Genomic DNA, 13648 nt, shown 5'->3' on the forward strand with positions numbered 1-13648 from the left:
TTGCTTCCCTGGCCACCTTGGCTTCCCTGGCCGCCCGAGCTGCTGCTGCCCTGGGGCGATCCACCATTTCCTTGGCCGCTGTTGCTCATGCCACCTCCAGTGCTTCCTTGACCGCTTGGACTGCCTTGGCCTTGGCCACCTTGGCTGCCCGAACCGCTGTTGCCCTGGCCGCTTGAGCCGCCTTTGCCTTGGCTGCCACCGCTCGTTCCACTGGTGGGACTTCCTTGACCGCCAGATCCTGGCATGCCCTGGCTGCCACCACTCATTCCACCGCTGGGGCTCCCTTGACTGCCAGAGCCTGACTTGCCCTGATCACCTCCGCCCATTCCGCTGCCGGAGCTTCCTTTGCCGCCAGAGCCTGACTTGCCCTGACCACCAGATCCGCTCTTGCCTTGGCCACCACTGCTCATTCCGCTTCCGGAGCCTCCTTGTCCGCCAGAACYACTTTTACCTCCGGAACCACCGCCAATTCCTGCGCATGATTAGCCTCAGCAGATTCATCGAGCAGCCCCGYCTTTGAGACGAGTAGATACTTACCGCCGTTGATGCCTCCTTCGAATGCACCCTTCGCGGCAGCAGCAGCTCCGAGTCCAGCATCAAAGAATTTCTTCGCAACATCGACCCCAGCATCGAATCCCGCTTTCGCATTACCACCGGCCATGCCGCCAGCGCCAGATTGACCGCCAGATCCGCCGCTACCCGACTTCCCAGCGCCAGACTGGCCACCGAATCCACTGCCACCGAAGCCACCACCCATTCCACCGCCAGATTTACCTCCGGAGCCTTGCTTTCCTTGGGAACCAGCACCAGATTTGCCGCCACCTCCGGACTGAGCACCAGCACCAGCACCAGCCATACCACTGCCCCCAACCTCGGCAGAAAACCCACCCTTGGCAGCGTCGAGAGCAGAATCGAAAACTTGATCGGCCGCCTTTCCAGCCTCGCTGAATGGTTTCGGTCCCGAATCACCTCCAGACCCACTACCATGTCCCGATCCGCCGAGACTAGCTTTTCCACCAAACTGTGCGTTGGCATTACCATTCACGCCACCTCCGCCAGAACCGCCGTTGCGAACGGAAAGCGAGTGGGTCTGATATTGTGTTAGAATATGGTTGTAGAATGCTGTTGCTGTTGTTTTACGAGACTGACCGTGCGTGAGAGATTGCCCATTGGAACTGTGAGGGCGCTAGCCGTGAGGGCTAGGGAGAAGAGAACGCCATAGGCAGGCATTGTGGCGGTGATCAAAGATGTCTTTTATACAATGACTTCAGATCTTTGCTTGAAGATGGGAGGAAAAGAAGAACTTGTCGCGAAAAGGATACAAGCAATCAGCGGAAAAGAACTGGAGCGAGTATGTGAAAGATTAAAAAGTGGTTGTTGGTTGAGAAGATGTAGTACATATATGCTGCAGTTCTTCGCCCCCCTGGACTTCATGTTTCAGCAGGCCGTTTTTTCAGCAGGTGCGTGGACAACTCATCTAGACCTTGCCTGTGTGACTCGTGGTGTAGATACAAACGTTCAACATGACAAGAGAGCTCTTGGCTGTTTGTCAACTTGCACAATAATGTGGTGATGTCTGTCGTGGTGAAGGAACTTCCCGTCACGGAATGGGCCGTTTGGGTATGACTCGTTATACTTGCTCAAGATTCTTAACCTCCATGGTCGTGCGACGAGGGATGTTGAATCATGATTGCAGTTGAGTTAACTCCTCCAAGGTGTCTCTGGATTGCGATGTACATACTGGCATTGAGATGCCATGGTCATTGCCATGACAAGAAAGACTGGAAAAACGGTCTTGATGTGACGTAGACTACCTCCAAGTCCGAATCATGTGGTGACGACATTTTGGTGGCGAGGTAGTTGTAATTCTTGTAGGGTGAAGTCCAAATTGTAGAGTCTGCTGTAGAGCGTATGTGATTTTAGAAAGCTTGAGACGTGGAGAAGCATTTCTGCCAAGACGCCAACACGTTCGAGGGAAGTGAAGGGACTTGTATTGAGCAATGAACCGAAGCTAGGTATTCTGCACTAGCATCGCCCGAGTGTACTCCTCCGGTGCGTAGACCTCAGCCGTGTTTTCCTTCCCCGAACGATGGATGATCGCGATCAAAACCCGTTCAGCGGCGCGAGTCGCAAAGCTAAATTCACCACTCGCAAATGGTGAGCTGTATAGCTCTGAATCATGTCAATAAGTACCAAAACTCAACAGATCTACACGCCTGGCCGAACATATCGTAGTAGGTTGAGCAGGCAGGTTTCAGATGTATGCCCGTTTTCTGTTGCTCGACGGAGCAGCAGGGAAAGATGTTGGGAATGATGTCAATCAAGGAGCAGATACTCTGGTCGGTCTCGATTTGATCTTGTTCAGATCTATGACCGAGATATGCCTCTTGTGGCGTGGAAGGGGAGAGCGTCCTTGTTGTGCGTCTGATCCAGATAATATGTCCGGAATGAAGGTTTCCTTTATTGGTCGACGAGATCCGAACCCGACCCTCTGATTATCACGACCATTGTAGTGTCGGAGCCGGGTGGATATGGCTGAAAGAAACTAGTGCTGGCATGGAGCAAGTAACGGACGAGCACATCCATAGATTGGGAATGGTTGAACAATGGCCGATTTTACTTTCGCATCCCAAATTTTGGCATACTGCTCCCTGAAATCCCTCACCTCGGAGATCTTTCCGTCACCTCCTCATAGCACCCTTAACAACATCCTTGAACCTCCCACAAGAACCCACACCCCTTACTCCCCTTCTCCTTCAACACCCCTCTCAGATCATCATCTTCCATAACCCAACATCAGACCTCCGCCCCTCCCTTCGCAGAAAAGGTTCAAAGCACCATCGATCTTCAAAATAAAAAAACCTCTCTAGTCATCTTGCCGGTCAAAGTCGCTGACGTGCAACTCAAAATCGCAGCAAGTGGAAATCACGCAGCAAAGACCGTACATAGCTAAGAAATAACCTCCGATCCTGTTGGCTTGATGTTAAAGTTATGGTTGGACGTTGAACAAGTGTACGTTGAGGACGCATGATTTGCATATGATCTTCATGATGTTTTTTATTGAGGTTACCTTATGGATATCGTGGCGGTGACATTGGATATGATGGTCTTTTCTCTTTTGATCGGGAGGACTACGAGATATGTCGTGGCGATGTCTTGATGATTGATGTTGATGTAGCATTATGGATCATGGATGGATTTGCCGGTGATCAGGAGTGGAAGTTGGTCGCGAGTAAGGTGGAATTGCTTGCGAGTAATGCTGCGAGTGGAAGTTGATTGGATCATTGTTGATCGCCTATCATGCCTTTTGGGAGATCTTCAAGTATATTTGAAAATGCTCGTAGAGGTGCCGCGAAGCTTCCCGTGGAGTGGTTCATGGGTTTGTGATTGATAGGAATGTCCTTGGCAGCGAAGGAGCAATGTTAGCAACTAAGGTTCATCTATATACTTCTGCATATAAAGGCAAAAGCTAATCATGTGAATAGGCTCTTGGGATTTGCCGAAAGCCGTTGGCTTGCATGTCTATACTTTCGGTGTTGGAGACTGCCGAGAATGACGCAGCAAGACCAAGTGATGTGAGACCGCAAGAATCTGCTGGTTTTTGTCGATATTGATGCACAACGCAACGAGGTAGAGATACCCACTGGGAGCTCGGCATTGTTGATAATTGCTCTGCATCTTGTAAGGATAGAGAAACACGCCAAAACGCCGCGCTCAAATTCAAAGCCGACGAGAAGTGCACGCTCAAATTCAACGCCAACGAACGGTAAAGCCAACGAAGAATGCACGCTCAAATGCTTACAACTCCCCTTTACTCCGGCCCATTCCCATCACGCCCATGACACCCTTGGCGATGAGCCCACCAACGACCTCGCCGCCGGCTTTCTTGCCCTCTTTGCTCTGGCCGGCGAGGATGGCGAATCGCAAGAAGACTTCGGTAAGAGTGACCAAGATACTCAGCATGATGAGAACGATGATGATCCATGTTATCCTCGTCATCTTCACATCTGCGATGGAGTCGGAGAGAATCTCCGCGAGATCCAGAAATACTCGACAACGCTCGTTGAGAACTTGAATGCGCGGCTTAATCTCCAGGTACTCCCGCACAGCTGCGTAAAGGGGGTGAAGGGTTGGCTCGGAATCCCAGAAGAAGTTGGGAGTGTCCAGCATGTTACTTGCTGTGATGGGATGGTCAGTGAATGAGGATGGTGATCAGCATGGTAGTACTCACAAAGATTGACATCCACCCTCCCCTCGAACAGCTTGCCCACCAAGCTGACAATCTCTTTCCGGTCCATGCCGAGCCTTCCCTCCAATGCGAGCTGCCTTGGGACATACTGTGCGCTCTCCATCGTCTTTTGCATTCGCTCTTCAAAGTAGGAGAGTTTGGTCGACTGTCCAATCGCATGCGACATGGCGAGCTTGATGAAGTGATCACTAGTCCTCAACGTAATCATGTCGTTGTATATCCGTGGTTTGTCGGCTTGGTCGTCGTATTGAAAGTGGAACTCTTCCGTTTCGAAATCGCTTTCGTCGAGAGGCCGCGTCATCAGAGGAAGATTGCTGGGAGGAGCGAGCGCCGCAGCTTTTTGAGAGAGATGATGCGGAATGTGCTTGCCGACGGCCGGCATTGCAGATGCGGAAGAAAAGGTGAGGTCTGCCAGGAGATCGCGCTCCTGGTTCTGGGTGAAGTTCCACAGCACGGCGACACCATAGCTGAAGATGAAGAGCTCGGCCACGGTGTGTGCATTCGGGTTGATGCCGGCGGAATGGGCGGGGGAGGGAAAGGAAAAGGCCGACTCATCACTGACGCTCTCCCTCCTGCCGGCCTCCCGCTCGTCGGCCCAGGCATCGGCAATCTCCCTCATGCGGTTCGACTCGGCTTCGTGCCGCTCGCCTTCCATGACGCTGGCTTCGGGAGGCGGCGAGGCGTGATAGGGCGAGGAATTACCACGCACCGAGTACTCCTCGCTCTCCTCACCCCACCCTTCGCGGTACTGACGCCTCTCGTTGGCCTCGATCTGCTCGTCCAACACGCTGCGGCCGCCGGGGTGCTTGATGACAGGACTACTGCGCACGCGATACCCATCGCTGCCGCCGAGGAGGGGGAGCTGGTAGACACAATACAGACAATCGTCGTACAGTTTCGTCTTGGCGCCGTGTTGATCGCGGACAAAGGCGGCCGTGGTGCGCAGCTTGTAGTTCTGTGCCGTGCAATACGCCGTCACCCGCGCCAGCTGCGGATCGGCGATGCGCTGCGATTTGGGCAGCCTCTCCGCCTCACTCTTCCCGCCCTTGCCCGGTAGTTTCCGCCTCCGCAGCTCATCGTCTCTGGGAGGGGCGCTGTCATCCTCGTCCTCGAAGCCATCCTCGTCCGCCTCCTCACTGGTCTCGGGGAGGAGCACCAACTTCTCGCTGGTTTTACTGCTACGCGCGGGAATGTGAGCGCCGCTGAGGGGAATGCCCTTGCCGCTTAGCTTGGGATCGAGAGGATGTCGGCCCGAGGGGGTGCGGTTGTGGTTGAGAGGGCGGGCATGCGGCGTGACTCGGCGCTGGGCAGAGGGGATTTCCGAGGCATATTGGAGCACATTGTCGACCGAGATGATGCGCGTGCCGGTGCGCGGCGGGGCAGAGGGGCGGAGGATGGGCTTGATCTCGCGCGAGTCGGTGACCTGGCATGGGGTGAGCATCACCATCACCATTCATTCTATCCTCACACAAGACTGTTGATGGTTTGCGCCTTTTTGCGTTTCTTACGTACCAGCACAGTGGGAAGTCGCTTTTGTGGCCGTGATCCTGCGACGGACATGACTGTAGCTTGATCGGGTTGACTCGTCGGTTGTCAGAGATGTCGCGGTGCTTGAATCACCCACCACTGCAAGCGATTGAATGCACAATGGCCCAGGATGTTGTCTCAAGTCCAGGCAACTCCAACTCCGTCCATGCATGTTGCCCGATCGTCATCGTGCCGTACCGCGCCGACATTCAAGATGCGCTAAAATGAAGCTTGGACACTTTCTCAAACTCTACCATGAAGTACATGCATACCACATGGCATATCCACCACCCACACTTACCAAACAATAACAGGTACCATCCATCCATCTCAATCCCATACATGACGTKTACCTCTATTGATTGAGACTGGGATACTGCGGGAATCAATGGACGTGGCAAGCACGACATCCCCATGCATGGCGCCTTCTCCATAGCGCCCTCTCTCGCAACTTCCCATCGCATCGCATCGCATCCGATCCTCCTCCCATCATCCCGTAATAGATTCCCCAATCATAGGTAGGTAGCAACAAGCAATAGCACGAGGCGCTCTTTCTTCCATCCCACACACACTCTCCTTCTCATCTCATCTCTCGGGCATCATCTCCATATCTCCTTTCCAACATCTGCACATGCAGCCTACTTCCTCCCTTATCGGCCGACATCATCACGATTAACCCCACGGCCATGGCATCAGTCCTGTCATTGACGGCAAGCGGCCCTCTTGGAATCGGCTCTCTTGGAAACGATGCCGCCGGCCGATCATGTTCTTCCGTCGCCAGCATCGGATCCAGTGGCACGGTACATCATCATCGACTACGAAGCATCTCCACAACCTCTCTATCCTTGGTCGGATCGTGCTTCCGCAAAAATCGAGCATTTTGCAGGCGAACCGACAGTTCAGATACACCACACTCGGCATCGTCTCTTATTCTCAACCTCAATCTCAACATGGGCAAGATTCGCTCTACGCTGGACCGATATAGTGACCCTGCCGCCACTCCGAAAAGGTCGAGTCTCGCATCCTCATCCAGCGGGCATGGTCGGTCCCCATACTGTTCCTCTCCACCGCCAGGTGAGGGRGCAAATCTGGCAGATGTTGCTGAAGGGCAGGATGAAACAACCAAACGTATGATGGACTTGATCCGAATAGAGCAGGGTTTGCCAAATTTCATACTACCTCTTTGTGCAGCACCGCCTCTTTCTGCTGCCGTTGAAGACCCGCAATCAGTCTCCGCTCCGGCCAGCTCTTCTCGTCAAGGACCGGCCTTCTCCAGGTGGCTCAGTACATTGCGCAAGAAGCGGCACAGTCAATCTCAACCGCAGGAAGAGCAGGGATCACCTCAAGATCTTCATCACAAGAATCGTTTACCAGAGTCCAAGACTGGGCACGGCCACATCAAATCAGACTCCCAAGGATCGTCACTTGGTTTTGTCACTGCGGTCAAGTCCGCCACGGCCACGCTGGCGAGTGCAAGCATTGCAACGGTTTCTCGAACAGCTTCCAAATGGCGTCGTGGTCAGCAGCGCTCCAGTCTGATTTCGGGCTCGGATCATCGTCCATCTGTGGATAGTCAGTGTTCTGTGTACGACGCGGCGGCCATGGAGAGGGAAAGGAAGCGACGGGCGAAGCTGGAAGAGCTGATACGAACGGAGGAGAATTATGTTGCTGATCTGAAGGCTCTCAATGATGTATGTTGTAGTGGGTATACTCTCCTCGGCGGTTTGCTAATCGACCAAAACAGGCATACTTTACGATCCTCAGCCACCAGCCGACTTCTACCAGCTTTGCGAGACGGTCTGCACAGAGGACCGTCGCGGAGATTCTTGACCTTCATGATGGCATATTGGGTCGCCTCCATGAAGCTGTACCATTCTCAGAATATGATCAGCGTATCGCCCGTATCCCGCCGACCGTTCGCACACACAATCGGTGGCACAGTGTTGATGTTGTCCCGGTGCGAACTACCCCTACGCGGTCGACGCTTGCCACGATTCGCCAAGGGCGGCGATCCCTCAATCTCAGTCGGTCGACGGAGGAAGAGCCGGCTGTGATGCGCTGCAGTCCAGCTACTGTAGTCGCCGTCGTCCGCATCTTTGCCTCCAACGTAGGATCGATCCATATATTGACGACATGATGATGCTAAAGCGAAATCTTACAGATGGCTCGATTTTCTGTGTATGAAGACTACGGAGCCAACTATGATCTGGTGCTGCAGGATGTYGACGAAACCCAACACGCCATTGCCGGCTGGGCCGACTTCGACAAGGCGATTGAAGCAATTTCAGCCCATGTCAATCCCACGAGAACACGGGAGGCGAATCGAAAGAGGGCCATGACAGTGAAAGACCTGTTGATAAAGGTGAGAATGGATTGGCAGTTGTCTGAGCGTGGCTGATGATCCTCACAGCCAATTCAACGACTACCCCGATACGAGCTACTGTTCAGCGACCTGAGTACTCTCACACCAGCCTGTGACGAGCCCACCTTCCATGCTGAGATTGATGATGTTCGTGCGGCGTTCAATGAAAAGTCTATCCTCATGAATGAAGCGAAGAAGAACCCCGCCCATGCAAGAATAATGGAAACGACATKGCTGATTGGCGATCGCTTGACGTTTTCAACCAGCCAACTGCCAAAGTCGGTCTTTTTGCAGCTACTCGGCCCAGTGTCCCTCTGCGGCTGCCTACACATTGCATATCGCAGCAAAGATCATCGTATCAAGGGATTCTACGTCATTTCGATCTTGTTTGGAACGAGTCTGCTGCTTGCCTCATCGGACGATGATCAATCAAGATACAGCGTTCTTGCAGGCATCACTCTGGTCAATGCAACAGTCGAGGAGACTGACAACAACAAAGGCTTACAATGCCATACAGCTCCCCATTCGTGGAAGATTGTATTCGAGCAGAGTGCCAAGATGTACGAGCTCATCTTCACGGCTTGCTCGGCAGTGGAGGCTGATGCGTGGCGGGCATACATTGCTAGCGGGATTGAAGCGCAGACACAGCTCGTGGCGGATGGCAAGATGCACCCGGTGGCTCTCTCATCTCCTCTGATACTCGACATGAAAAGCATGGGCAAGGCTTTTGGCAAGCCATCGAGTTTTGTCCGCCGCATGCCAGTCCGGGCGGCCACCGTAGGCCCGACGACAGATTTGAGTCAGGTCATCATCGCGAACACTCAGTCATTCAAGGAGGCTCAAGAGTATAGATCGCAGGCATCCTTGCAGATCCCACGTTCCCAATCCGTGGCCACTCCAAGCCACGTGCACACGCTGGCTCCTCGACGCTGCGACAGACACCGCCTGGAAATCATTCTTGCTGATGTTTGGACAAGAGACCAGCTTCCTTATCCAGGAATGATCAGGCGAACGGATCCTATACGGGCTTCTGCAAATCATGTCATACGCAAGTTCAGCATGGCGAGCATTACCAGCAACTTCTCATCCTCGAAAAGGAACGGAAGCCACACCAGCATTAGCTCCTGGCGTAAGGAGGAGGTGCCGCCGCTCCGCAGCAGAGCCAGTGGTCGGGATACTACAAGCAGCTCCATCAGTTCGAGGCAATCTAGGGTGCCAGTGGTCAATTTCCACACGGCGCCTGATGCCTTCTTACCGGCGGACTTTGATATCACTGCGGGTCCGCCCAAGAAGAAGAAGTCGGCGCTGAGGACATTTACAATGACCATAGAACGGCCATTTTCACCATTGATGGAGAGTGAAAATGTTCAGTCGGGAGTGAGGAGGGCTGAAAGTGTACGTGATGCCGTGGTTGATGCCTTTTCACGACCGGCTTGGTCACCTACGCCGATCCATCAAAGAGACATGAAGCCGCCGGTATACAGCACGGTGCACGAGGGGAGAAAGGGGCCTGCGAAGTTGCATGTCAAGGAGGGAAGTGAAGAGACTGTGGTGGGCGGGTCGGACCTCGGAGGGCCGGACTTGAGAGGGCCGCGCAAGACCAGGAGTAGGCTGTTCGGGAAGCTTTTTGGATAGGATTTGGATTGATGAAAGACGGGATGAGCGATTGGCCGATCGTGTTGTGGGAGAATGGGAGAGACTGTTTTGGATGGACCAATGCTTGGGTTGGCTTGGGAATGGAACGGCCGTGAAGACGGATACATTGATTATAGCATGTATACATCATGCGGTTCTTTGCCATTCGAAATGTATTCTTCCGCCAGTACGAGCTTAAGCACTCCAGCTCTCAGGAATCAATGATCACATCCATTTAACGAGAAGCATCCGCTTTGTTGAGGCTTTGTTCGTCAAGATGTGGACGTTTGAGACGAGTCACGAGGCAGACAGGATCGAGATACTGTGAGAATGCATTTCTCGAGTTCTGATTCCTAACTGCACGTAGTGAGTTTCGTCTGCAATAGATAGTAAGAGTAAAGTCCTTTACAGCCGCGAGCTGCTCCCGAACGATTTGAGAAGTAACATCATGCAGCCAGCTGCAAACACCACAATCAAACGCTCCTCATGAGTACGTCGCCTTGACCCGAGCGGCATCCGTCGCAAAAACTTTCCAATCCGCTTGCACATTGGCCAGATTTCCCCCCGCTACATAGAATCCCGTGTCTTTCGGGCCCTCTTGTCCAGGCTCCTCAACCAGGATGAACCGGTCAATACCCCGAGCTGTCTTCATATCTGAAGTGACGTTTTCATGAAATATGCAGATATTCAATGCTAGGATACCCACGAGTGTCCATGCCCCGATGGGGAAAGTAGTTGAGTAGTGGGTGTCTGTGAGGAGTGAAAGGGCGAAGAAAGCCATGGGTGAAAAGGAGATCAAGTCCATAGTCGGTCCATGTCTCCTTGCTAATCTCTGGACGATCATTGTCGTTCCTGCTTTTCCCATTGCCAGGCCGATGATCAGTAAGGTGGGGATTGGTTGCAGAGTTAAGAGGCCGTTCATGAAGCATGATATTGTTCCTGTGCAAATGATCGAGAAGGTCATCAAAGGCCATAGCGTGAGAGGGGTGCGGGGGATGGCCACTCCGTTGGTTTCGAGGGGCGTTTTTAACACATTCAATGCTACGAGCATATTCGATGTGAAAGACACCAGCATGGCGGTTCCCGTTGCGAGACCCACTAGATCTCGAACACGGATCGTGGGGCTCTCAAAGATGATCTTGTCCCAGATTGCTGAACCTCCTCCTCCCGTAGCAGCAGAGACAAGTTGCATGGCGATCATACTCCATTGTGCTTCCGTCACGTCGACACGGCCGAAAATCAACGAGTTGGTGCTGTGAGCTGCCCAGTGCGCGGCGAAGAAGGCGGATAAACCCACCATGAGATTCAGACCGAGTAGTACTGGGGAGTCTCCTAGTTGTAATGCAGCGGCTAGCATCACTGCATTCAGGGACACGGAGATGGAATCTACGGCGTGGTCGGCGTATTCTTCCACTTCGCTGTTTTGTGTTCGATAGGATTGTTTGCCGTCGATTGCGTCGAATGTCTGGTAGAGGCTAGTATCATATATCATCAGCGTCATGTCTGGATAGTTGGGAAGTATACACCCAAACCTACAAGATGCTGATGGCATTGATCACACACACCCAACCAGGTAAGGGCTCCGTCAAAGTCGGCGCTGCGAAGGCTGTGATGCTCGTGGCTACAACGTTGCAGACTAGACCGCTGATCGACAACGTAGACGGCGCCACCCAAAGTGGCACGAAAGTAACGACCCATCTCCAGAATCTGCATATTAGGTCAGCATCAGTGGATGTAATTTTTTGTTTCAACGGAGAATGAGGCGAGGGAATTTCATACGGCTGCATGTATGGGTCGAGCATCGTGTTTGACCAGGCATTGTAGTGGTATTCGCGGTGTCGCATGGCAAGCATCTCTTCGCGGGTCAAGTAGTGACCGTCTTGCTGGATGTCAGGTAGCATGGTGAAGAGGAACGGTTCGGAATCGTAGGTTTGAATGTTGATGTTTGGAAGAGTGAGCTTGTTGAGTGACGAATTGTCGTTTTGGGGAGGTGGGAGAATTACCTTATGTGATGAGGATGTCCTGTGGTGTGAGGTTGTTTGGTGAAGTGAAGTCGTTCGGCTGGAGGAGGCCGGTAGTACGGCGCGTTTTTAAGAACAACTCTGCAACAATCCTTTTAGGCGATAGTGCGACGCTAGCATTATAAGGTATTAGAACCTCGGTAATTAAAGGTGTATTCCGTACAATAAGTAACAAGTAGCGTAATTTAATATACGCGTGTAATATCCTCGCTTTCCTTCTTTAAAGTAATTTTATTTAAGTCTACGATACCTAAGTAATAATAGTAAGGATAAAGTAAAGGTATAATAGCATTACGCGGGTAGCTATATAACTCTTTATATAGGTAAGTAAGATCTTTAAAAGAGTAGTAGGATAAAGACCTACTACTTTTTTAGCGACTCTTATTAATACCTAAATACTAATATTAATACCTACTACTCCTACTACTATACTATCCCTTTACTACTTACCTATATCCTCCTCCCTCCTCTATACTACCCGTATAAAAGCCTAAGAAGGCGAAGAAGCCTAAGTTACTATACCTATAGCTAGGTTATATCGATACTATAAAATACTARAGGGCTAGAACTTTCCCTAAGGATCCGGATAATAATAGCGAATACGGATATTTTAAGTAGAACTTTATAAGAGTATAAGCTAGGAATTTAATACTTTAAGAGTAGCGCTAACCCGTATAATAGCTTAAGAAAATAGGATTCTCCCTTAACCGCGAGTAGAGGGAGATAATAGCTAAGCCTACTACTAAGCACGTCGAGATCTATAATAGCTTTACTAATAGGATCGATAATATCCGAGATCGTCCGAACTACGTCGACGCCTTTCTAGTTACGAGCCGGTCTATATAATCCTATTAGAGAATTATCGAAGTATACCGGCTAATAATATCGTAGTAGAACGGTATACCTCGACGAGATAGTAGTAGATAGTAATAGAGAAGAAATAGGAACGGATAAGCGGTGCGAGCGGTATTAGAATAGCGATAGGAACTTCTAAGTATATTTCCTACCCGTATAAAGGTATACGATACTAACGGGAATAGAGCTATATAATCTAGAAGAAGAACTTCTATAATGTCTATAGTAACTATAAGTTTTATAATTAGGCTTATAGCTACGACCGTAGGGACTTACTTAATCGCTAGGATAGAGATTAGGTACGGCCGAAGCGTAGTATATCGTAGGTAACGAGATCTAGGCGTACTAGTAGTTGCTAGAGAATAGGGATAGTAGAGTACTAGTAATAGGGCTTAATTAGGGTAGAGGGTAGTTTTTAGAGAGGTAATTAGGGCGTTAAGGGTATTTAGGGAAGGAGGGAATCTCTTTTAAGTTCTTTATACTAGCGGCTTTAAGCGTTAGGAGTTTCTAATAGGTTACGAGGGCCTTAATTATAGCACTTAAAAACTACTTTTAAAATATATTTTCTATTTTATAATTACTTACTTCTATACCTAAAATATAACTCCTTCTTGCTTTATACGTTCGTATAATTTGTCCCTATAAATATCCTACGATTTATATTACTATCGCTCTATATTAAAGAAATATACTACCCTAACCCTAACCCTATAGTTTTTAGCAAAGTTTTCGCTAAGGTTTATAACCTCTTACTACGCTAATTCCTTTCCCGTCTACCCTCTACCCTATTATATATATATTCTATATAATAGGCCGCTCCCCTTCTATTCCCTCTAATCTTTATCTAAAAGTCGTTAAACTCTAGAATAATAATACGAGTATTACCGACATCTAAACCTTCCTCTATTTATAATAGCTATATACCTCCGAACGGACTATCCGTATAATCGTCGTAGAGAACGGTAGCGAACCCTAATAGTCGTTAAAGAATAGTCTTTA

The 13648-nt window shown here is 50.7% G+C and overlaps 4 protein-coding genes; 1 reads left to right on the forward strand and 3 right to left on the reverse strand.

Moving 5' to 3' along the window:
• Positions 1–85: 85 nt before the first annotated feature.
• RCC_02363 (uncharacterized protein) lies at positions 86–1230 on the reverse strand (the record flags this gene model as incomplete). XM_023767653.1 has 4 exons in its annotated part: positions 86–144; positions 230–472; positions 538–1090; positions 1150–1230. The coding sequence occupies 4 exons, from the start codon at positions 1228–1230 to the stop codon at positions 86–88; spliced, it is 936 nt and encodes a 311-aa protein (XP_023623421.1).
• Positions 1231–3798: 2568 nt separating this feature from the next.
• On the reverse strand, positions 3799–5809 carry RCC_02364 (related to sporulation protein RMD8; the record flags this gene model as incomplete). XM_023767654.1 has 3 exons in its annotated part: positions 3799–4178; positions 4232–5672; positions 5762–5809. The coding sequence occupies 3 exons, from the start codon at positions 5807–5809 to the stop codon at positions 3799–3801; spliced, it is 1869 nt and encodes a 622-aa protein (XP_023623422.1).
• A 917-nt stretch (positions 5810–6726) lies between these two features.
• Positions 6727–9773, forward strand: RCC_02365 (uncharacterized protein; the record flags this gene model as incomplete). XM_023767655.1 has 5 exons in its annotated part: positions 6727–6904; positions 6968–7467; positions 7521–7883; positions 7938–8138; positions 8187–9773. 5 exons carry the CDS (start codon positions 6727–6729, stop codon positions 9771–9773), a joined length of 2829 nt encoding a protein of 942 aa, XP_023623423.1.
• A 484-nt stretch (positions 9774–10257) lies between these two features.
• Positions 10258–11674, reverse strand: RCC_02366 (uncharacterized protein; the record flags this gene model as incomplete). XM_023767656.1 has 3 exons in its annotated part: positions 10258–11248; positions 11310–11480; positions 11553–11674. 3 exons carry the CDS (start codon positions 11672–11674, stop codon positions 10258–10260), a joined length of 1284 nt encoding a protein of 427 aa, XP_023623424.1.
• Between the last annotated feature and the right edge of the window lie 1974 nt (positions 11675–13648).

Source organism: Ramularia collo-cygni (assembly GCF_900074925.1).
Source record: "Ramularia collo-cygni strain URUG2 genome assembly, contig: RCC_scaffold02, whole genome shotgun sequence".
Lineage (NCBI taxonomy): Eukaryota > Fungi > Ascomycota > Dothideomycetes > Mycosphaerellales > Mycosphaerellaceae > Ramularia > Ramularia collo-cygni.